Source organism: Caretta caretta, chromosome 6, assembly GCF_965140235.1.
Source record: "Caretta caretta isolate rCarCar2 chromosome 6, rCarCar1.hap1, whole genome shotgun sequence".
NCBI lineage: Eukaryota > Metazoa > Chordata > Testudines > Cheloniidae > Caretta > Caretta caretta.
In genome coordinates this window covers 73,514,726-73,539,233 of record NC_134211.1, presented here as the reverse complement: position 1 = coordinate 73,539,233, position 24,508 = coordinate 73,514,726, and the positions used below count along the sequence as shown (strand labels likewise).

Here is a 24,508-nt window from a genome sequence, read left to right as displayed (position 1 = left end):
TTAAAACACCTTTTTTCTCCTTCTGTTTCAGGAATCATTTGTATGGAAAATGTACCAAGAAAGATGCTGGGATTTCTTCCCAGCTGGAGATTGCTTCCGTAAACAATATGAGGATCAACTTGGATAAACTTATCATGAAAGAAGCTAATATGTTAATGAAATGTAAAACCCAGTAAAAATTAAAAACTTACCTTTTATAGTGTAATTCAAAGGTCACATTTGTTTACCATCTCTTTACTGTGAACTTGTTTAAAACCATCCACTTAGGATTTTTGTGCCTAGCAGATAAGACAAGGGCCTTATAGTCTGGATTTCAATTTTCCTTTTGAAAAAAAAAAGGGGGGGGATCTATACATTGAAGATTTAGTTACCTTAAACTTTCCAATTCAAACGGAGACTGAAATTGTAACTGTTTTTGACCCAATGTTTGGTGGTATAGTTGAAAGGGCTAAAAGAGACATCATTTCTTAAATGCACAATATCTGAATCTTAAGCACTTGAATGTCAGGTGACTATGACTCACATTGTGAAATTAAACATTTTAACTGCAGTCTAATTTTTCCCTTGGTATTTGCTAGTGAATGTATCAAGATACAGCTTGAAAAGCTTTAAGCAGTCAAAGAAAAATTTTCAAACACTTTATCGACCTTGAAATATCGATTAAGTGCCTTAAAACCTCTGTAGACATAGCTATGCAAGGTTTTTATTTATGTTAGTGTTTTAGATTGACAGTTCTATTAATTAGTTGTGTTGCTTTTCCATCGTACTGTATGAAATTGCACTTGAAGGTTATTCATATACTTCTTTCAATAACAGCTGGTAAGATGCTGCTGTTAAAAGGCCAAAATTAAATAATGCTTTATGGTCATCTGTAAGTAGTGAAGTTGCTACCTTTATGCATTTTTCTTCAAATAAAATTAAATGCCCGCTGCAATAACCAAATAAATAGTAATTGGGTTGTCTTTGCCTTATTTTTGGCTGATTACATAATAGAAAGCTGATACAACACAGGATGCACAGTTAAACACACAACTATATTTACTAACACTATTTTATTTTTGGAACTTATAGATAGCAAGTAGAAGTAGAAACAAACGCTCTGTCAGTGTGTATTATTTTGCATCTTACATTATAAGCACAGGTTTTTGAAAAAATCCTAATTTCATTACAAGATCCTTTTTAATGAACTCAATTGTAACTTTAGACCTTTTTGTTTAGAGAACACTTAGATAACATTCATTTAGAATTTATCCAAATGTGTTATTTCAGATATTGGCTGAAATAAAAGTATGCATTCAGTATATTAAATCACTGAGATAAAGCAGCTAGTTCAGTGAATTCTTGTAGACTGATATTTTGTACTTAACTTCTGCCACGTTCATTTATTTTTCATTTACTTGCATGACAATGAAATGTGGGCTTTAGGAGATCATACTATCCAACCAATCTTCAAGCTCTTCCTCAGTAATGTTTTTAGATGTAGTTTTCTGCTGTTCAGATGCTGAACTCATTTCTTCAGTCACACCCAACTCGAGCGGAACTAAGAAAATAAATACAGGAAACAATTCGATGTAAAGTTTATCTTTGCACTATGGAAACTTTTGAGATATGACAAAGTTAGCATTTTGCTTTTCAGTTCCTGATTGAATAAAAAGAAAGGATGACATTTAAATAGAGTGTATGTCAGCTAACTGGGAGAAATCACAAAAAAGCAGGTGAGTTAGCAACCAGTATTAGGTGGCTGCCATCTGACTAATCTGCTGGATTTTTTTAGGGCCACTGTAAAAGAAGAGCTTATAGCTTCTAACAGGGCTAAGTTTCCAGTCTACAAGATTCCTAACTGATCCCTACTCCACCCCCCTACTGAGATCTTGTCTCGTGTCCCATGCAGACTTCCTCTTATGTGAGAGATCAGCAGGAGATCATGGCAGCAGAGCTCCTTTTGTGATTATTAGAAGGTTATCTTAGTGACTACACATTTATGTTTGCATTTTATTTTTCACTTAATGCAAATCTTCTAAGAAAACATGAAATATCACAGAAATCATTCTCAGATGTGCTATTTCAAGGTCTTTTTTTACACTCTGTAGTAACAGCTCAAGGTTTCTTGCTCTGTTCATGGTGGCAGTTTCTCAAATGTACAACCTTAACCTCAGAATTTTTAACAACAAACAGTAAAATCACCAGTGTGAGAGAAGCTGTAAATTACAATTTCAGTTTCACATCTTTTGGGGTTTTTTTGGTGGAAAGCATGAAAATGAACATTTAAACATCTCTTTATTGAACTCTTTGAAAAACGTTGCAGGCTCAGCAAAATCCTGCCAGCTACATCCTTTTCTAAAGCATTAAGGGGCCATGCAGATTTCAGTATGTATAGGAAAGCTGCAATTAATATATAACTAAATCAACACTTAACTTTTAAGTGTAGACCAAGTCTTAGACAAGCTTTATCTTAACTTAGATAGGTCAGTCAGCAGTGTGGAAAAAAACAACCCCCCCCCCCCCAACAGACATAGTTATGCTGACAAAACCCCAGCACAGATGCAGCTCTGTCAATGGAAGAGTGCTTCTGTCCTTTGGCATGGTAGTGTTTCCACACAGGGGGCTATGCTAGCATAGACTCCATAGTGCAGATGTTGCCACAGGGACCAACAGAATAAAATATACTGGAGTTTCCTAGACAGGAATTTGAATACATAAGCCCAATAGGTATTAGGATAATTTTCAAAATATGAAAGCCTTACTACATCTATGCTTTCCACAATCTATCCTGAGCCAAGATATGCAGGTACCTCACTTTTGGTTTTGGTGAAGATGGAGGAATGATGAAAATTGGGTTTATAAGAGGCATCTAGCTTCAGTCTTTACCTACAGAGGTTCATCTCCCTAATTATATTTAATTAGTAAATGATGTGAAAAATATTTTGTAAAAATAATGGAATCATAGTAATATGACACCTCGTTACTGGTGAGAATTTGGAAGAGATAACCAATTGTTTCGGTGTGGATTAGCAAGCTTCTACTGTACTTAGCATCTTCAGTAAATTTCACTCAAGGATTATACCCATTTTTGAGTCCTAAAGCTTTGGAAATTACGTTAGTTAATATTACTCTTATGAATCAGACATAATTGCAGTTAAGAATATATTTTTCTAAAAAAAATGTAGAAGACAAAAGTTTAAAAAGTATTTTAAAACCTGTCATCAGAAACAAACCCCTGTGTGTTTTCCCCAGGCTTATTAAAAGGTTAGTAACTGAGTAATAGCACTGCCACTCAAAAGGCTACTGAAATCTTTCATTGACAGAAAACTCCCGAGCAGTGAGCCGTTACGTGTTTAAACTTTGCCAACTAAGGTACCACGTTGCAGAAGAGCTCTATCGATCTCTTAAAATGTTCAAAATGAGCATGCTGACTACAGTAAAGTTCTTCACTGATGTTACTCATTGTCCTTGAAAATGAAAATTCCATTAAACTCTTCAGTGGAACATCACTTTCTGTATTATAGGGTGGAAACGTTTCATCAGTTATGTACACCAGTTTTCTGCCTAATGTGTTTTGGCAGATACATCACTGTGCGGTCTGTTAGATCCAAAAGCAGCATAGTAACTACTGCTGAGTATCTTGCTGTTGACAGGACATTTTTTCAATTCTAGCTCAGATAGAGAAGCAAAAGTATCCTGCAGGTAATAGGATCTTGTTCTGCGACGTTATTAGCTCTACTCTTGCAAACTGATGTTACTTCATTTCTAAGGTTATTAACTCATCTAGAGTGGAGGTCCTTGGGGCCTAGGGAGGTTGCTGAGGGGGCTCTACAGCAGTGAGGAGGGAGGCATCTGTGTTCTCTGTCAGGCACAATTCAGTCAGGATTTCTGCATGCAAGTCCTGACTGGCTCCTTTTCCTTCATTCTGGGAACTAAACCCCTCCCCATCTCACAGTGAGCTGCATCTTGTGGATGCTAGGTCCTGCCCTTTCATTCACACAGGGGACATAACATCTACAACAGAGCTGGGGGAGGGGAGTAGAAGGAAGCTGGCACAAAGCCCAGAAGTATCTCTAAGATCAGAGGCCAACAATTTGAGTCCAGCAATTCTGCTTGGGGAAGAGAGAGGGGTATGCTTTGAAGAAAAGAAGGCTGAAAGCAGACAAAGTGGTCCATTGCCTAGGGTCCTAAAGGACTACACACACTATGGGCATTTTTTTAAAGCAGCCTGAAAAAATTGAAGATGAACTGAACAAAAAAACAGTTTAAGATCCAAAATTATTTATCTGCCCAGACCTGAGTTTAGCGCTGTAGATTTTTTTCTGCTATACAGCATACAGTAAGGAATATGACTTCCTGCTCTATTATAGTTATGGGATCACCAGTTACTACTGGCAAGACATACAACTCAGTCCATCACATTTCATCCTATTTAAAAATGGTGTCTATTCCTTATAGACCTATTCTTGGAAGTCAAAGAATATGCATATTTTAGTGAGTACATTTTCTAAATAATGTGTTTAGAATGAGCCAAGTTATGAGTCAGAATATGATCTAGTACCGAAAGGCCTAATACTGGAAAGCACCATATTCCACTATGCTATAAGTAGTAAAAAAAAGTTGGGGCAGAGGAATGTATTTGTTCTACCACAGTATGTATGAAAGACTCGTATACAGTTCAGTTTTCATCATGATTTTCAACCACAAGCAACTGCAGTAAGTTTTGGAATGTCAAAGTACTAAACAAGAGAGGTGCCTCTCTGAAAGGTCACCTGACAGGGAGAATGAGAATGAACAGATGTGTTCCTACGCAACTCCAAATCAATGACATACACTGTCAGGGATATGGGGATGATTAGAGAAGCATTGCTGACTTACTAATCAGGAGTTTAACTAAAAGCATCACTACAGAAAGAACATAAAAACTAAAAAGGAGTTAAAAATATAAATCTCACCATTTTCCATTTTCAAATTGCTCTCAGCTGTCGTGTTGTGGGTTTCTGACAGGAAGTTGTTTTCTACATGAACAGGAGCATCTAAATTTAGCAGTAAATCTAGTTCTTCATCCAAATTATCTGCCTCTTGCTGTGACACAGAACAGCCTCTCTGAAAGGATTCTGAAGAAGTTGTTCCCGGTCCATCTTTACTTAAAGGCATCAAATGGACAACAGAATCACTAACAGGATCAGAGATTGATGCTATTCCACTTTGACCCAAAGGTGGTTGTAACTGAGTCACTCTCCTCTTGCTGTTTTCAATACTTTTAGATTTTATCTGTGGGAGTTCTGTGGGTGTTGATGCCTAAGAGTACAAGAAAAGACTTGGGTCTTCATTATGGTGAACTCAATTGTTACAGTTGAAATTTTAAAAAGACAGAACAATAATTCATGACTCCCACATACAAATCACTTACTTAATTAAATTCAATGGAACAGATTTTAAAACTGCAAGGAAAGTAAATGAATACAAAAATAAATTTGAAAATATTTGTGCAATATCATCTATATGTAAAGGTAACTGTGCAAAATTTTTTAAATGAACTATGAGGTTAAACTCTGAATACACCAAACAGCAGCTAGTGACAGGCATTCAGTACATACAGGGAGGGAAGTACTGCCTGTAGTTGCACACATTCAATCCCACTGGAATCAACCTGAAATAAGTAGAATTGCTTGGGTGTCACTGAGGGGAGAATTTGGCCCAGTAATTAGCCTACTGTCTCTGATTTAGGTTTTCCCTCCATAGTATCACATACTGAATCATTCTCTGATGTGACACTGTGTGGTTAATGAGGGATTTTTGGTAATATGTGTATGACCAATATATGTGACTCAGTTTACCCACTGACTTTGTATTCCTACCCACTGTGTGAATAGCGGTGAAACTGCTTGCCCAGAACAGGGGCTCAGAGATAGTCTGTTCAGATGCACCAGTCAAGCATGGATGGATATATATGCACATATGACTGAAAGACCCAAAGACTGGAACATTAACTTCTAATGATTGGTAGCCCAGGATGGGCTGAACGCAGGGGAATAAAAACAGAGTCTGAGAGACTGTGTTTTAAGGGTGCTGCCTGAGACACAGGAAATGTCTACCCTGCAGCTGGGAGTGAGCATCCCAGCTCGCACAGACACACTAGTGTTACTAGGGCTCAAGCTAGTGCTCTAAAAATAACAGTGTGGATGCTGCAGCTCTGATGGCTGCTGAGGCTCTCTGAGCTGGGTATGAGCTCAGGTGGCTAGTCTGAGTCACTGCCAGAGCTTCAATTTCCACACTGCTATTTTTAGTGTGGTAGCTCGAACCCTGCCAGCATTAGTTTGTCTACCCAGGCTGGGAAGCTTGCTCCCAGCTGCAGCGTATACATGCTCACTCAGGACTGAGGAAATCGCAGACTCAGAGACTGACAGAGGGACGGAGAGCCAAGAGGGGTCCTAGGAGAGCATTGTACGTTGGTGCAGTTGCTTCTGCCAATATGGACTCTGACTTAGGTTAACCTGGAAAAGTGAAGCTTAAGGGTTCTCAGATGCTGTATTCCAGTTAACTAAGAAATGCTACCTTGTTCTGAAAAAGCTATGCTATGTCACTGCAAATACCTACTGGAGTGCATTGGGCATCTGCTATAGACTACCGGATCAGAAGGATGAGGTAGACGAGGCTTTCTTCGGACAACTAACTGAAGTTTCCAGATCACAAGCCCTGGTTCTGATGGTGGACTTCAATCACCCTGACACCTGCTGGGAGAGCAATACAGCAGTGCACAGACAATCCAGGAAGTTTTTGGAGAGTGTTGGGGACAACTTATTGGTGCAAGTGCTGGAAGAATCGACTAGGGGCTGTGCTCCTCTTGACCTGCTGCTTACAAACAGGGAAGAATTGGTAGGAGAAGTAAAAGTGGGTAGCAACCTAGGCAGCAGTGACCGTGAGATGGTTGAGTTCAGGATCCTGACAAAAGGAAGAAAGGAGAGTAGCAAAATACGGACCCTGGACTTCAGAAAAGCAGACTTTGACTCCCTTAGGGAATTGATGGGCAGGATCCCCTGGGAAGCTAATATGAAGGGGCAAGGAGGCCAGGAGAGCTGGCTGTATTTTAAAGAAGCCTTATTGAGGGCACAGGAACAAACCATCCCGAAGTGCAGAAAGAATAGCAAATATAGCAGGCTTCAGTGAGCTTAAACTCAAAAAGGAAGCTTACAACAAGTGGAAATTTGGACAGATGACTAGGGAGGAGTATAAAAATATTGCTAGAGCATGCAGGGTTGTAATCAGGAAGGCAAAGGCACAACTGGAGTTGCAGCTAGCAAGGGATGTGAAAGGTAACAAGAAGGGTTTCTACAGGTATGTTAGCAACAAGAGGAAGGGCAGGGATAGTGTGGGACCCAACATAGTGACAGACGATGTGAAAAAAGCTGAGGTACTCAATGCTTTTTTTGCCTTGGTCTTCACAGACAAAGTCAGCTCCCAGACTGCTGCACTGGGCAACACAGTATGGGAAGGAGGTGAGCAGCCCTTAGTGGTGAAAGAACAGGTTAAGGACTATTTAGAAAAGCTGGACGTGCACAAGTCCATGGGTCCAGATCTAATGCATCCAAGGGTCCTGAGGGAATTGGCTGATGTTATTGCAGAGCCATTGGCTATTATCTTTGAAAATTCATGGCAATCGGGGGAGATCCCGGACGATTGGAAAAAGGCAAATATAGTGGCCATATTTAAAAAGGGAAGAAAGAGAACCCGGGGAACTACAGACTCACTTCAGTCCCTGGCAAAATCATGGAGCAGGTCCTCAAGGAAGCCATTTTGAAGCACTTGGAGGAGAGGAAGTATCAGAGGGGTAGCCGTGTTAGTCTGGATCTGTAAAAGCGGCAGAGTCCTGTGGCCCCTTATAGACTAACTTCACATGCATCCGATGAAGTGGGTATTCACCCACGAAAGCTTATGCTCCAATACGTCTGTTAGTCTATAAAGTGTCAAAGGACTCTTTGCCGCTTTTGGAGGAGAGGAAGGTGATCAGGGACAGTCAACATGGATTCACCAAGGGCAAGTCATGCCTGACCAACCTGATTGCCTTCTATGATGAGATAACTGGCTCTCTGGATATGGGGAAAGTGGTGGATGTGATATATCTTGACTTTAGCAATGCTTTTGATATGGTCTCCCACAGCATTCTTGCCAGCAAGTTAAAAAAGTACGGATTGGATGAATGCACTATAAGGTGGATAGAAAGCTGGATAGATGTTGGGCTCAACGTGTAGTGATCAATGGCTCCATGTCTAGTTGGCAGCCGGTATCAAACGGAGTGCCACAGGGGTCAGTCCTGGGGTTGGTTTTGTTCAATAACTTTATTAATGATCTGGATGATGGGATTAATTGCACCCTCAGCAAGTTCGCAGATGACACTAAACTGGGGGGAGAGGTAGATATGCTGGAGGGTAGGGATAGGGTCCAGAGTGACCTAGACAAATTGGAGGATTGGGCCAAAAGAAATCTGATGAGGTTCAAGAAGGACAAGTGCAGAGTTCTGCACTTGGGAAGAAGAATTCCATGTCCGGCTACAGGCTGGGAACCGACTGGCTAAGCAGCAGTTCTGCAGAAAAGCACCCGGGGATTACAGTGGACAAGAAGCTGGATATAAGTCAGCAGTATGCCCTTGTTGCCAAGAAGGCCAATGGCATATTGGGCTGTATTAGTAGGAACATTGCCAGCAGATCGAGGGAAGTGATTATTCCCCTCTATTCGGCACTCAGGAGGCCACACCTGGAGTACTGCGTTCAGTTTTGGGCCCCACACTACAGAAGGAATGTGGACAAATTGGAGAGAGTCCTGCGGAGGGCAACGAAAATGATTAGGGGGCTGGGGCATATGACTTACGAGGAGAGGCTGAGGCAACTGGGGTTATTTAGTCTGCAGAAGAGAAGAGTGAGGGGGGATTTGATAGCCTTCAATTACCTGAAGGGGGGTTCCAAAGAGGATGGAACTATGCTGTTCTCAGTGGTGGCAGATGACAGAACAAGAAGAAATGGTCTCATGTTGCAGTGGGGGAGGTCTAGGTTGGATATTAGGAAATACTATTTCACTAGGAGGGTGGTGAAGCACTGGAATGGGTTACGTAGGGAGGTGGTGGAATCTCCATCCTTAGATATTTTTAAGGCCAGGCTTGACAAAACCTTGGCTGGAATGATTTAGTTGGTGTTGGTCCTACTTTGAGCAAGGGATTGGACTAGATGACCCTCCTGAGGTCTCTTCCAATCCTAATATTCTATGATTCTATTGCTTCCCAAATGGTGAGCAATCTTTAAACAGGAGTCTGAACTCAGTGGGACTTGCAGAGGAGAGCACACAGGGAAAAACAGGACAGCTGAAGCCAGAAAGCGTAGTCTCGTTGGAGAGCTGTGGAGCTCACTTTTGAGCTGGCCAATAACAGAGGTACTTAAAGAGAGAGTGTGTACAGACTGGGGCATAAAACACACCATGTAAATCTGTAACACACCCCAGCATGTAGACATGGTTTTGACAAGTTTATATTTTAATTTTTCAAAGGTTAAGACAGCAATATTAATAAAAAATTTGCAAAACAGTAGCAAAGAGTGAACCAAGAAATACCCACTCTTTACCTAACCACTTAGAAGCAGTTTCTTTGCTCCTTTGGAGCTTCTTGGAGATTGTGCTATCACAGGTTATATCACAGCATAGCCCAATGGCAAAAGAAAGATAAAGATTAATTTAAATATTACAATATGCACTGAATGACCCTATCTATCTGCACATACACATTGTAGGAGGAATCAAATACATTTACAGCACAGATTGTCTTTTATTTTGTTTGAAAAAGAAAATAAATGAGTTTATTTAACTAATAAATTCATCCCCTTGGAATAATTAATACTGGGAAAAGAAATTAATTCTAGTCTTGGCATTTTGGTTGCAAGAACAGAACTTTACTTGAAAAAGAACTATATATGAAGATTCCTTTATATACTCTATATCTGCAGACATACCTTTCAGCTACAGTAAGAAAGAAGTTAGCTGTGTAATTGTCTGAACATCCCCACAGAAAAGAAAATATTTCCTATTAGAGTCATACATCTTTCCCTTTCTAGGGCAGATTGATTTTGTTGTCGTCATTTTTTCAGCTGCTGATAAACTGCTCTCCAAATGTAACCTCATGACAACCGTTTTTAACTCAAGACTCTCATTAGTTCTCTTCCCTCTATGTGAATGATATTTTGTTTTCCATAGCCTGAAGAAAGCATTTTGCTGAAATGCTGTTACCTAATTTTCTATACCCTGAATAGAAGTAACCTTTTTCTTCAGCTGTTTGACTTGCAGTTCACATTCTGACAACTGACTCAAATTTTTTTTAATAAAACTGGATAACACTTACATTATGCCATATCAGATCAGGAAGTTAATTTTTTTTAAAAAGATTACATATCAAATTAGTTTCATTTAAAAAAAAATTCTTAAGGATAGTGAAAACAGAAACCAGTACTGCAACTGTGTAGTTACCCTATGAAAAACATCAAGGATCCTGGCCCTTATTTCTCCTATTTACTGAAGTATTTAAATCTTCCTGTAATTTTATGTGCAACCAGAGCATTACCTGCACCATTTCAGCAGCCACATTCAACCTGAGATGCAGAGGAAGCTCCTGAAGGGCCTGGACCAAAGACTGGCAATCAACGTAAAGTGCAGATAGCTGAAATACAATTAAACACACAGAAAACTTGCATAAAGAAAATTAAACTAACAATGATTTCAATGTGTTATACAGTAACTCCTCACTTCACATCCTCCCGCTTAACACTGTTTCAAAATTACATCGCTGCTCCATTGGGGAACATGCTCATTTAAAGTTGTGCAATGCTCCCTCAGAACGTCGTTTGGCTGCCTGCTCTGTCCACTGCTTGTAAGATTCTATGGAAGAGCAGCTACTTTACAAGGGAGCATTGCACAAGTTCCTCTTCTCCGCCTCCTCCTGCTCCCTTCCAGCGCTTCCCCGGCTGCCAAACAGCTGTTTGACGGTGCTTAGGACTTTCTGGGAGGGAGGGGGAGGAGCGGGGGCACGGCATGCTCCGGAAAGGAGGTGGAGTGGGGGTGGGAAGAGTGGGCCTGGAGTGGAGCAGGGATGGGAAGAGGCGGGCCTGGAGCATCCCCGGCAACGTCAGCGCCTGTTTTTCTGGAGGGAAGCTGCCATTGCTGCTGCGCAAGGTGTTTCCTAGCATCCTTGCCTGCAGCGGGCTGTGCCTGTGTGGGGCAAGCCAAGAGCACCTCCCAACCACAGTACATTAAATAATGCCTTTTGTCTGCCCCCAAAAAATTTCCTTCGAACCTAACCCCCCTCATTTACATTAAATCTTATGGGAATATTGGATTTGTTTAACATTGTTTCACTTAAAGTTGCATTTTTCAGGAACATAACTAGAGCATTAAGTGAGCAGTTACTGTATTCCAAAACTCTGCACAAGGAAGGTAGCAGTAGCAATACATACCTAAATCTATAATACACTTGCAATAATTTCAGGAGTTGTAGGGATTAATATATAAATTTAAAACTGTGTATGTACAGTGTAGCTTGGCAAAATGACAAGTAGATTTATAAAATACCTGCAAAGCAAAGGAATCATTTAGGGTAGTTTAAAAGGCAATAACTAACTAGGAGTAAGAAAATGGGATTTTGAAGATGGTAAGTTTAGGATGCCTATTTGGCAATACAATGAAGATATACAGAAGGAAACAATCCTGGACCAGCAGTATAATGCTCTAAGTTTTTACCTAAATCTTAAGACCAAAATCTGTGGTCGTGACAGGACTATGCAACTTTCTACTATGTATGGAGCTCCAGAAGGTCACATGTACATGGTTTTTTGGTGAGCTGACACACCCAAAGGAAAGGCAAAATTGCGGCTCCCCTTGTTCAATAAAGCTACCCCGTCCCATGCATCACAACTTACTATTCTGATTGCTATTGTCTCTGAGGGCAGCCCAAACAAAAATGATAGAACTCTGAAACGAAGTTCACCCAGGGAGAAGAATCAGGCCAGTACTGATTTGCAACAGAGGTAAAATATTACCCCCAAAATAAAAGATGTTGAGATTGTGATAAAGGGCCAAAACCAGTGAGTGAATATTATTTTTGAATGGAGTTTTCACTAATGAATCAATGGCCTTATCCAAAAAAGATTTTAGATCGATAAATGCCCTATGTAATGTTGAACTTCTCACCTGAAACAATAGCTTAAAAACTCTGTGTAAACATCAAAATTTGAAAACCATAATCCTATCGCTAGAAATTTAAGCTAAGGTCACTTGACATCACCACAATTACATTTAATGGGAAAATATGCTTGAGAATTGAATATTCAAAATACCTAATGTTCAAAAGTCTATGACAAAAGGTGTTTGGTCCATATGCATGTGTAGAACAGGCAATCTCAAATGACTAAAAGCATTGTCAGAATTTTACTGAAACCTGGATAAAGTTTATCCCTGAGTTGATTACTTGGAATTCCACATCTCTAGCACATATAAGGATTTTAAAAAACAATCTTACAAAAATGTTTCCGAAAGACTGACATTCTTCCTAACAGCTGCTGCCATACAAAAACAAACTTCAAGATATTATGCAGAACAATTTTTGAAAACTAAAATGTCTATATTTCAACCCAATGTGCAAACACATTAAAAGACACTACAAGCTTTTTGAAACAAATGCTTAGGTAGAAAGTTACTTGAAAACACACCACTTTACCTTCCTCTTACAAAATGCTTTGTTATGTAATGCACTTGGTGGGTTTAATATTTTATAGTCAATTGTAATGCTTTTGTTACCTTTTATTTTATTTTAAGCCTTATTTCTCACTTCCTCTTATTTAAAACGAATGACAACAGAGGGTCCTGAGTTGTACCTCTGTTTATGGATTTTAACCAATCATAACAAAAGCAAAGAAGAGTGTCTGGATGCAATAGTATTAATAGCTCCTCAAATATCTAAATCCTGATGTCCGATTTCCAGTACTGGGCGTAAGAAAAGACCTATTGTGCCTCATACTTCATTGGTACCAATAATTATAATTCTTCAACATTAAGTGATCATTCAAAATGCATCAGTGCTCATCACTAAGAAAATTCTTTAGCACACAGAGCCACAAAAGATCTTTGATCTCAATAAAGTATTAAGCAATCTCCTGGACAACACAGCTATTACACCTCAATGAACTAGCACTTCAGAAAACCTGGCACTCTTGTCAAATACTAAAGAGGAGCCTGGAGTCTGCACACAGAGCATGAATGAGGAGAAAAAGGGGAATTCTGACATTTAAATAACTCCAGGAGTTGATAAATTGTAAAGTAAAAATTATTTTTTTTTTGAAAACTGCTGAATGTAAATAATGCTTTTCAAAGAACTGGAGTGTGTGAGGGAAGAGAAAGCGAATGGAATGGAGAAGGATTAAGAGAGAAGGGGGGGAAGGGTAAAGGAAAAGATGATGATGGTGGTACAGAGAAGCAAAATAGCATAAAAGGAAGGATTCAAAATTTTCAAAGGAATATTTTACTATAAATGATGCTCTATCAAGAGACAAGAAAGGGATCAAAGGAGCAATTCACCAAAGAATACAAAGGCCATGAAACAGCAAAAGTATTTTTGTTCAAGAAAGGAAGAAACAGCAATGATATTTGCTGCTGAATTTACCATTATCACTGGCAAGAATGAAAAAGATGCAAATTATTTTATCACATACCCTTGATTTTAAAATGGTACATTAACAGAGATGGCAACTATCAAATATATCACCTCCATTTTGTCCACATTTGGACAAAATCCACTGAGTTTTCTACAATTGATAATTACAATGAAATGAGAGGTCACACATGTTCATTTCACTGTTGCATTTCATTCTACCATTTTCAGTCCTTTGTACAACTACCAGGCAACAGTACCAACCATTTTATAAAAAGAAAAGGAGTACTTGTGGCACCTTAGAGACTAACCAATTTATTTGAGCATGAGCTTTCGTGAGCTACAGCTCACTTCATCGGATGCATACCGTGGAAACTGCAGCAGACTTTATATACACACAGAGAATATGAAACAATACCTCCTCCCACCCCACTGTCCTGCTGGTAATAGCTTATCTAAAGTGATCATCAGGTTGGGCCATTTCCAGCACAAATCCAGGTTTTCTCTCTCCTGATGGTGATAGCCCATCCAAAGTGACAACTCTTTACACAATGTGCATGATAAAGAGTTGTCACTTTGGATGGGCTATCACCAGCAGGAGAGTGAATTTGTGTGTGGGGGGGTGGAGGGTGAGAAAACCTGGATTTGTGCTGGAAATGGCCCAACCTGATGATCACTTTAGATAAGCTATTACCAGCAGGACAGTGGGGTGGGAGGAGGTATTGTTTCATATTCTCTGTGTGTATATAAAGTCTGCTGCAGTTTCCACGGTATGCATCCGATGAAGTGAGCTGTAGCTCACGAAAGCTCATGCTCAAATAAATTGGTTAGTCTCTAAGGTGCCACAAGTACTCCTTTTCTTTTTGCGAATACAGACTAACACGGCTGTTACTCTGAAACCATTTTATAGCTATTTTTGTGCCTTTTCCCACTTATTCTGTCCTGTTGTGACTACTGCTTTCCAATTTATAATTCTATAGCCATTCCTTGTAAATACTGTGCAGACAGACAGATCTGATGAGGAGCTGGGATTAGGGTTGCCAGGCGTCCAGTTTTTGAACACCTGGTTGAAAAGGGACCCTGGTGGCTTTGGTCAGCACCACTGACCAGGCCGTTAAGTCTGGTTGGCAGTGCAGCAGGGCTAAAGCAGGCTCCCTGCCTACCCTGGCTCCGCATGGCTCCCGTAAGTGGCAGCAGGTTCCCCCCCTCTTGGCTCCTAGGTGCGGGGGCGGGAGGGTCCAAAGGATTCTGCGCGGTGCCCCCCACCCCAAGCAACAGCTCCACAGCTCCCATTGGCCAGGAACCACAACCAACGGTAGCTGCAAGGGTGGCGCCTGCAGACAGGGCACTGTGCAGAGCCCCCTGGCCCCTCTGCCTAGGAGCTGGACATGCCAGCAGCTTCCAGCAGCTGCCTGAGGTAAGCACCGCCCGGAGCCTGCACCCTGCACCCCCTGCCCCAACGCAGAGCCCCCTCCTGTAACCCAAACTCCTCATCCCTGGTCCCACCCCAAAGCCAGCACCCCCAGCCGAAGCCCTCACCCCCCTGCATCCTAAACCCCTCCCCCAGCCCGGAGCCCCCTCCCACACCCTGAAACTCTCATTTCTGGCCCCACCCCTGAACCCACTCGCGCACCCAAAACCCCTCATCCCCAGAGCCCACACCCCCAGCCGGAGCCCTCATCCCTCCTGCACCCCAACCCTCTGCCCCAGCCTGGTGAAAATGAGCGACTGAGCGAGGGTGGGAGAGAGCAAGCAATGGAGGGAGGGGGGATGGAGTGAGTGGGGGGCAGGGCCTTGGGGCAGGGGCAGCATGTGTGGTTTTCTACAATCAAAAAGTTGGCAACCCTAGCTGGGATACATATAGAGAACTAGGAAAAGCTGAGCAAACAGTCTGGGACAAGAAACTAAGGGGGCAAAGTGTGTGAGGGCTGATATTGGAGGAGAGGCCCAGGAAGGAAGACTGGAACCGAGAGCCTGTGTGGTAGGGATTGGTGGGCAGAAGACTAGAGAAAAGGGATTGCGGGGTAAGGGTTGATAAACAGGTCTGATGAGGAAATGGGAGGGAAGGGACAGGGACTATGAGTGGGGGGATGGGGAGAAAATTGGAACTGGCTGGGTTTGGGACTGGGACAAGAAGCCCGAGGAGTGGAGTCTGGGAGAGGCTAGGTGAAGAGATGGGATTGAAATGAGAAGTCTGGAGTAGGGAATAACTGAGACAAGGACAGATTTGAGGGGAACAGGGCAGAAGGGCTCTGTCTTGGGAGGAACAGGGACAGAAGAGTCGGTGCCCATTAGAACACACTCCTGCTCCAGAGCCTAGAATGGAACCCAATATTACTGAATCTCATCATTCTTCTATCAGCAAATATTTGTGAAACCCACTGGCAAAGTATGTGTCTCACTCCCTTCTAGAGCTGGTCTACACAGAGGGTGACAACCCACTATTGCTATCAGTTACTCCATTAGCTCAAGAGATCTAGTGGTAGAGGTCTGTGTGGTGGATTTAACAACCCTGCTGATGACCCATGTGGGTGTCAACATGATACCACATGATAGAACTGAAGGCATGGGGTTTTTTACACACAAAAATACATTAAAAGAACATTAAGGTTGCAAAGTTGAAAACACAAAAGTTAGGAAAAGTCAGAATTAAGGTTGCCTGTGCAACCTTATTTTGGTCCTCTTGTCTGTCTTTAACCATTTTTTCCCACAGGTACTCTGCCTCATTCAGTGAACAGAAGGATGGTGTTTGGGGATGAATCAGGATTGTGTAGTGAAGGAAGCTGTTGTCTGTAGAATCTCTACCTACTTTGTAGTAGAAGCTGGAAGATGTATACTATTTGCACGACTGGGACAGGTGAGTCTAGGCCTGCCCAAAACTAAAAGCCCATCCCCTCAACTAAGGAAGAGGAAGCACTAAGCCCAGGCTTTACTTGAATACTTGGGACAACCAAGGAGAAAATATGAACAGGAGTGAAGTCAAAGGTTTAAAATGAGGGAACCAGAGTAGGACTCCAAGAAGAGCACCCCAGACACCACTCACCACTCTTCAAAGGAGTTTAAGGAGCCAGTGGATTCTGCCCAGAGGTGTGATTGTATGCAAAATCAGAAATAGGCCCCATAATCACAAAATACCCTCCTTCCTCTTCCTGGAGTGATGGATGGCCAACTAGGAGGAGGATCACAATGAGGTCCCACAACTTTGTGGGGCCATAGATGAGGCATGCTTGTAAGGTATGTAGTGAATGGTTAAGGCAGTTAAATGCTACCATAAAGATTTGGATTCTATCCCTGCATTTACCGGAGAGTTCCTACGTGATGCTGGACAAGTCACTTAAATCAAATTTTTCACAGGTTGTCACTAACTGTGTGTTCCTTGTTTTCTGGGTGCCCAACCTAAGACCATGAGGTCCACTATGTCGAAGTGCTCAGCTGCAAATGAACTTAATGGGAGTGCTTTGAACATATATAATGCCATATAATGCTAAGTACTCTCAAAAATCACGTCCTAAATGCCTTAAGTTGTGCACTCCAAATTATGGATACTTTTAATCGTTGTGTGCCTCAGCTCCTCACCTGTAAAATGGAGGATTATACCACTGTCTTACCTCACAGGGATGTTGTGAAAATAAAATTTATCTTTGTAAAGCACCTCAATACTACAGCAATGGAAAAGCCCATGAGAAAATTAGTAATTCTGCATTCAGAACATGGTTCGAATAGTGCACAGTAAATAAGGCCTAAAATCATATGTTGCATAAACAGTATGAAACAAAATATTCATAGATTCCAAGGCCAGAAGGGAGCATTGTGATCATCTAGTCTAACCTCTTCTATAAACACATACCACAGAACTCCTACAAAATATTTCGTAGCACATATATCTTTTAGAAAAACACCCAATCTTGAGTTAAAAATTTGTAGCGATGGAGAATCCACCACAATCCTTGATAAGATGTTCCAATGAATAATAACCCTCAATGTTACAAATGTACACCTTATACTGCACAGCTGCTCATTCAACAGCACCATCCTGTGCACTGAATGAGGGAGGGGTTCTTGTGGTCATGTAATTAAAGACTGTGGATACGCATTGTGTTACAAGAGAGCCAAATTAAGCTTGCACACACAAATTTAATTCTGGCATCTCCCTAACTTTTGAATGTTTGACTTTTGAATCAAAATCCATCAGTTTCCCATCCAGGAGAACTTTAGATCCAGAACAGCTGTTCCCTAGTTATTTTCCACAACACCACATGGACTCCATGTATGATAACCTGAGAAACTAACTTCTCTTATGTTCAATTTGGAGTTCAAAGTCACAATCAGATGATGTTTGTTGGTAGAATGAACAGGGGAAAACTACAACACAAACTGAATAGCATAAGAAGTGGAAATCATCATGCTAAACCTCTCCTCTCTTAAGTAAACCTGAAACATGGAAATGGAACATTAATAATTGCCCGAAGAGACTGCAAAGATAGTATTAGAATGTGGCCAGAGTAATCTAAGTTTAGGTAAATACTACTACTACTAAGACTAATATAATAACCCCTTGTCAATGTTCCTTCCCCACTCTGAACTCTAGGGTACAGATGTGGGGACCTGCATGAAAACCTCCTAAGCTTATTTTTACCAGCGTAGGTTAAAACTTCCTCAAGGTACAAACTATTTTCTTTTTGCCCTTGGACTTTATTGTTGCCACCACCAAGCGTCTAACAGCTATATAATCGGGAAAGAGCCCGCTTGGAAACGTCTTTCCCCCCAAAATCCTTCCCAAACCCTACACCCCCTTTCCTGGGGAAGGCTTGATAAAAATCCTCACCAATTTGCATAGGTGAACACAGACCCAAACCCTTGGATCTTAAGAACAATGAAAAAGCAATCAGTTTCTTAAAAGAAGAATTTTAATAGAAGAAAAAGTAAAAGAATCACCTCTGTAAAATCAGGATGGTAAATACCTTACAGGGTAATTAGATTCAAAACATAGAGAATCCCTCTAGGCAAAACCTTAAGTTACAAAAAGACACAAAAACAGGAATATACATTCCATTCAGCACAGCTTATTTTCTCAGCCATTTAAACAAAACAGAATCTAACGTATATCTAGCTAGATTACTTACTTAGTTCTAAGGCTCCATTCCTGTTCTGTTCCCGGCAAAAGCATCACACAGATAGACCCAGACCCTTTGTTTCTCCCCCTTCCAGCTTTGAAAGTATCTTGTCTCTTCATTGGTCATTGTGGTCAGGTGCCAGCGAGATTATCCTAAATTCTTAACCCTTTACAGGTGAAAGGGTTTTTCCTCTGGCCAGGAGGGATTTTAAAGGTGTTTACTCTTCCCTTTATATTTATGACACCCCTAGATCTCAAAGCACTTTGCAGAGGAAAGAAAATATCATTATCCCACTTACAGACAGAAAAATTGAGGCCGAGATGTGTTGTCTCTTTCCAGTATAGCTATGACCTCATCAGGGTGGAGAGTAAGTGCTTTTAGGATGTCTTGACACATGGATGTCTTGTACCTACTTACACCCTGATCCACCTGAAACAGCTCATGTTAAAAACCACTGCTGGCACAATTAATACACATTACTGTTATTACAGCGGTCTGCAAAACAAGATCACAGTCCCTAATTTTTCTTCCTCTGGATGGATTTTAATCTTACAGTTCATTTTTTCTTTTTGCAACCTTTATCACCAAAATAACCCAAACAACTAAATCATGCTGCTGCTTTGAATGCCTCTCATTAGAAGCAGAGGAAAACACAACAGGGTGCAGAAAGAGAGAAAAACATACCAAAATGCATACAGAATAGTAATCCATCAACAACAATCATCCACCAACAATTGGTGTTGCTCTAACAACAACAATACATGCTGGCTGCACTGGGGGACTAAGTGTGCATTACTACTGTACTTAGTTTGCAAAATTTTTTAACCATGCTACTCAAAATACATAATAAAAATGAAGCTGTATTTGTGGGGTTTATCTTGATGAGAAGTTATGAAGTAAAAGCATTGGAATCCAGTCTGGAATTACAGAAACATTTTACATTTACAAAAATCTTCTGAATAATAATTCGTATGTGTTACCTGTTTAGGGCCTATGCTTCCTGTGTCCCATTCTTTTTCTTCAGCAAATCGGAACTGCGTAAAGGAATCTCCTGTAGAAGGGAAGTAAAATGCAACTTTAATTTTAAACAAAACAGGCATCCCCGAAAACTCCCCCACAATAAAAGTAAACTCATGAAGTCCAGATGAATAAAAACCTGCAATGTCTCCATATATACATTGATTTTTTTATATTGCTTTCATTCAGGCCCCTTTAAGAAAGCACATCTAAGCTAAGACCCACATTATGCTAAAATTTGCTCTGGTCTGCAAAAGAGTTACAAGATCAATATACATATTTGAATCTTCACACAGATAAGTCAGTAAATGATATCCTTTAGCTTAACAATGAAACAGAGCTTTAGGAGAAACTTTTCAAGGACAGACTACGGTAGGAAAGAGAAAACCAGTCTTCATGCTATATAATAGTAACTCTTAAATGCTTAAAATTTAGAAAGCAAATAAGAACCCCAAACTTATTTAAAAAAAAAACAACACAATTTTAAAGCAAATCTCATGATTATTTGAATACTTGTGATTGGCAATGTTCAATTAAGCCACTCGTGAAAGTTGATTTTCTGCTGAAAAAGGAAATAATTAAACCAAGAGGTTCTCTGTATCTTTCATATTATGACAACTGTGATGATGACGTCAATGAGGTCAACCAAGAAGCGTGTGACACCACCTACTACAAAGAAGTTGAAGACGACCCCACACAACAATTCACCCACAAATTTAAGAATATCATCAAATCCTTCCCCAAACAACACCAAGAGAAACTCCACAACCTCATCCCCCAGGAACTCATCCCAGGAACCTCCCACAAGCTTCCAGAGATACACAAACAAGGGAACCCTGGCAGACCCATCATACCTGATCACAGCACTCTTACTGAAGGAATGTCAGGACTCACAGAAACTATCCTCAAACTACTCACCACACAAAGGGCCAGTTTCCTCCTTGAAAAACAGACTTCCTCCAGAAATTCCACAGCTTAACAACCTCCCTTAGAATACCATCCTTGCCACTATCAATGTCAGTTCCCTACTTACCAAAATCCCTCACAATGATGGTATTGTTGCCTGCCTCAAATTTCTACAAGACACTCAGATATCCACCCCAAACACATCACCAAACTCATCCATTTCATCCTCACCCATAATAACGTTACATTCAACAACAAATACTTTGTCCAAACAATGGGAACAACCATAGATACTAGGATGTCTCCCCAATATGCCAACCTCTTTACAGGCCACCTCAAGGAAGAAATTCTGGACACATGCATGACAAAACCAATGAAATACCTGAGATACATCAATGATATTTTCATCCTCTAGACAGATGACCCAAATTCCCTCATAGACTTCTACCACAACTTTAACAACCACTACCCATCCAACAAACTCCCTCTAGAATTCTCCCATTCCAGTGTCAACTTCCTGGACACCACGATCAGCTTCAGTGATGGAACCCTACAGGGAACTATATATAAGAAACCCATGGATCAACTCACTTATCTTCACAGATCCAGTAACTACCCCCAAAACACAAAGAAATCTATTATCTACAGCTAGGCATTAAGATAATATAGAATATTATCTGAGGAGAAAATCAGGGATACACACCTTAATATACTTAAAACCACCTTCACCAAACAAGGGTATTCCACCAGACAAGTAGATCGCATCATGGAACAAACATCCCAAATACCATGAGCGAACCAGCTTCAAATCGGCGGGGGCTGGGGGGTGGGGAGGGATGCACCCTCTGGCTGCACACTCCTAGTTGTCACCAACCGCTCCACAAGAGAACTCATTAAGGGTACTATTAAACAACTACAACCCATATTTGCTGGGGACCACAAATATGAAATAAATCTTTCCCGAACCCACTCTTATGGCCTTCAAATAACCCCCAAACCTCACCACACTCATCATCAGAAGTAAGATTACCAAAGACCAGCCACGAATGTAATGATGCTGCCATAATGACAGGTTTAAAATCTGCAGACATATTGCCACTACTACGATGATCAATGCTCCCCACAGCACACATTTCAAGAGTACCTTTCCCATGCCTATCACCTGTGGTGTACCTTATCTAGTGTAGTAAACGCCCCAATAAGAACTACGTAGGTGAAAAGAGATGATCAGCATGCTTTTAAATGAACTCGCACAGAAAAATGATACAAGACAAAAACGCCATATCACCCATAGGCAAACACTTTCACAAAACCATCACTCCACATCAAACCTCTCAGTCCTCATTGTCAAAGGAAACTTGCACAATGCCTTCAAAATAATAGCCTGGGAGCTTGAATTCGTAATTTTGTTCGACACTAAAAATCATGGATTCAATAAAGACACTGGATTTATGGCTCATTACAACAAACCATAACCCCCTAACCCTCCTTTGTCCTACAACTGCAGCAGTGTTAACTGCCTAGTTCACCTTAAACAGTTTCTTACAAAATATTAACTTCTAATGCAAAAAAATTTCCACTTTGTATTTAGCTGTTACATACTGAGGGCTGGTCTACACTGAAAAGTTTGATTGGGATGGCTATGTCACTCAGGGGTGTGAAAAATCCACATCCCTGAGAGACGCAGTTAACTCTCAGTGTAGACAGTGCTAGGTTGATGGAAGAGTTCTTCTGTCGACCTAGCCGCCCCCTCTCAGGGAGGTGGATTACCTACAGTGATGAGAGAACCTCTCTTGTCACTGTAGTAAGTGTCCAGACTGACATGCAGCTGCGATACTCTAGCATTTTAAGTGTAGACGTAGGCTGAGTGCCTTTCCCAGCCCTCAAGAAGGGCTCTATGTAAGCTTAACAGCTTGTCTCTTTCATCAAAGGAAATTGGTCCAATAAAAGCCACCTTGTCTCTCTATGACACCATAATCATTCATAACTGGTCCTCCTCAGAAACACCAAAGATCCTTTGCATCATTTCCCATGATTCACCACAAGGAAGCAAGGGCTTCCACAGCTCTTCAAAGAAGTTGCAACAGCGGCACCAGGATATATGGGGTGCCTTACACATCTAAGAATGGTTTCAGAGTAGCAGCCGTGTTAGTCTGTATTCGCAAAAAGAAAAGGAGTACTTGTGGCACCTTAGAGACTAACATCTAAGAATGATTGGCTGCAAAGCAGCTGAACAAATTCACTAAAGCAGAAAACTCCTCTGGGATCAGGAGCTGACTTGTTACTCCCCACTCCCAAACAACTGCCGCCAATTGTTTCTGGGGGTCACAGAGACCCACAGGTTGAGAATTGCTGAATTAAACTATAGATGAAATATACCCTTTAACTGGGCTTTTTAAATACAGTGACAAAGCATGCCTTTCAGATGGAAAAGCGACAACTACAATTCACAGAAGCACATTTAATGCAAATTAGGTTAATGAGAATGTTGGTCTACCCAATTATCTTTTCAAAAATTCCTTTAGCCTGAAAATAACCTCCTTTTACACTATGAATACTAATAAAACATCATACAATGACTCTGAGCTCCTTTCAAATACAAAAGCATATTTATGATAGATTACAATCCTTACAAAGTACTATTTATATTTCAAAGCAGTTTACAAATATACGAAAACATATTTAATTGAGTATGAAACATTAACTTTGTCATTTTTTACAATAAGTTTTAATAGTAATTATTGCACAAACTGCAACTGTAAAATGAAATGACAGGACCTCTAAAACACAGCAGATTTTTCTATCACTAAAAATGCCATTTATCCAATTAAATGAGATGATTTAAACAGAATGCATGTTTTATACCCAAATTAAACTGCACAGTATTAGCCTGTTGATTTTTTTCATATGAATAACACACCAATTTGCAACATCTAACAGAATATTGTCAATATTCTTTGAAATATTTTTAAAATGTCAAATAATAATACGTAATGCCTAAAATTGAAAAGGTGAATATCTAAACTGGAGAAAAGAACTAACAAATGTTTTTAACAATGATTTGATGCTCAATATTGTATACCATTTGTCTTTTGTCTGAAATATTTCATATACTACTTCATTAAAAATAAGAGAGATAAAAGGTTACGGATATTTGTATATGTGTAAATTGGATAGTATCTTTAGCACTTCATGTTTCTGAGTACATTTATATTATTAAAAAACTCCACAGTAAAATGTAATCCCTATAGGACTATGACATGACTGTGCCCAAAGGTATTATAAGGGTAACAAGCAAAAGGTAAAATGAACTTCCTTGCCCATAATTTTATCTTCTCCAGAGTGGGTACCCACTGCTCCATCAGTCCCATACTGGGTTCTCCATCTTTAATCACTCATACATTGGGAATGGAACTCAAGGTCCCCCTCCCACAACTCTCCCCCCCATTTATTTATTTATTAAATTGAGCTCCTTGTCTGCAGCTCTTGCTGGTACTCTAGAGGAAATACAATAACTTTCAGACTGCAGGCATACTGCCAAAGCTGATGAGACTCAGAGAACTAAGCCATATTAGAAAAATTAATATTGAAATCTAAAGGATCTCAAGCAGGTACTGAAGAACCTCTTGATTGGTGGAACTAGAAGAATGCCCCCTATTTACTATACTGTTCAAAGCTGACTATGAGTAATTTGTTGTGCCAGGCTAGGGTGTTGCTGAGGACAGATCTGGCCAAGAACCAGGTAATCTGAGCTTCCTCTTAGAATCCCCCTCTGAATTCTTTGGACCTTTGGTAACTGAGGATATAAGCA

At 40.5% G+C, this 24,508-nt stretch overlaps 2 protein-coding genes across 14 annotated transcripts in view; one reads left to right on the top strand and one right to left on the bottom strand.

The window, feature by feature from the left end:
* Positions 1 to 958, top strand: part of RYR3 (ryanodine receptor 3) — a 564,793-nt gene extending 563,835 nt beyond the window's left edge. For all 13 annotated transcript variants that reach the window (XM_075129723.1, XM_075129725.1, XM_075129722.1 and 10 more), the window contains one exon: positions 32 to 958. In XM_075129723.1, the coding sequence (XP_074985824.1) occupies positions 32 to 127 (96 nt within the window). In that variant the 3' untranslated portion in view covers positions 128 to 958. The remainder of the gene's footprint in view (positions 1 to 31) is intronic.
* A 75-nt stretch (positions 959 to 1,033) lies between these two features.
* The window catches only part of AVEN (apoptosis and caspase activation inhibitor), a 181,199-nt gene continuing 157,724 nt past the window's right edge, over positions 1,034 to 24,508 (bottom strand). The window contains exons 3-6 of the mRNA XM_048854646.2: positions 19,755 to 19,825; positions 10,583 to 10,678; positions 4,938 to 5,283; positions 1,034 to 1,540 (exon numbers count right to left, since the gene is read on the bottom strand). Coding sequence (XP_048710603.1) covers positions 1,422 to 1,540; positions 4,938 to 5,283; positions 10,583 to 10,678; positions 19,755 to 19,825 — 632 coding nt within the window. The 3' untranslated portion in view covers positions 1,034 to 1,421. The remainder of the gene's footprint in view (positions 1,541 to 4,937; positions 5,284 to 10,582; positions 10,679 to 19,754; positions 19,826 to 24,508) is intronic.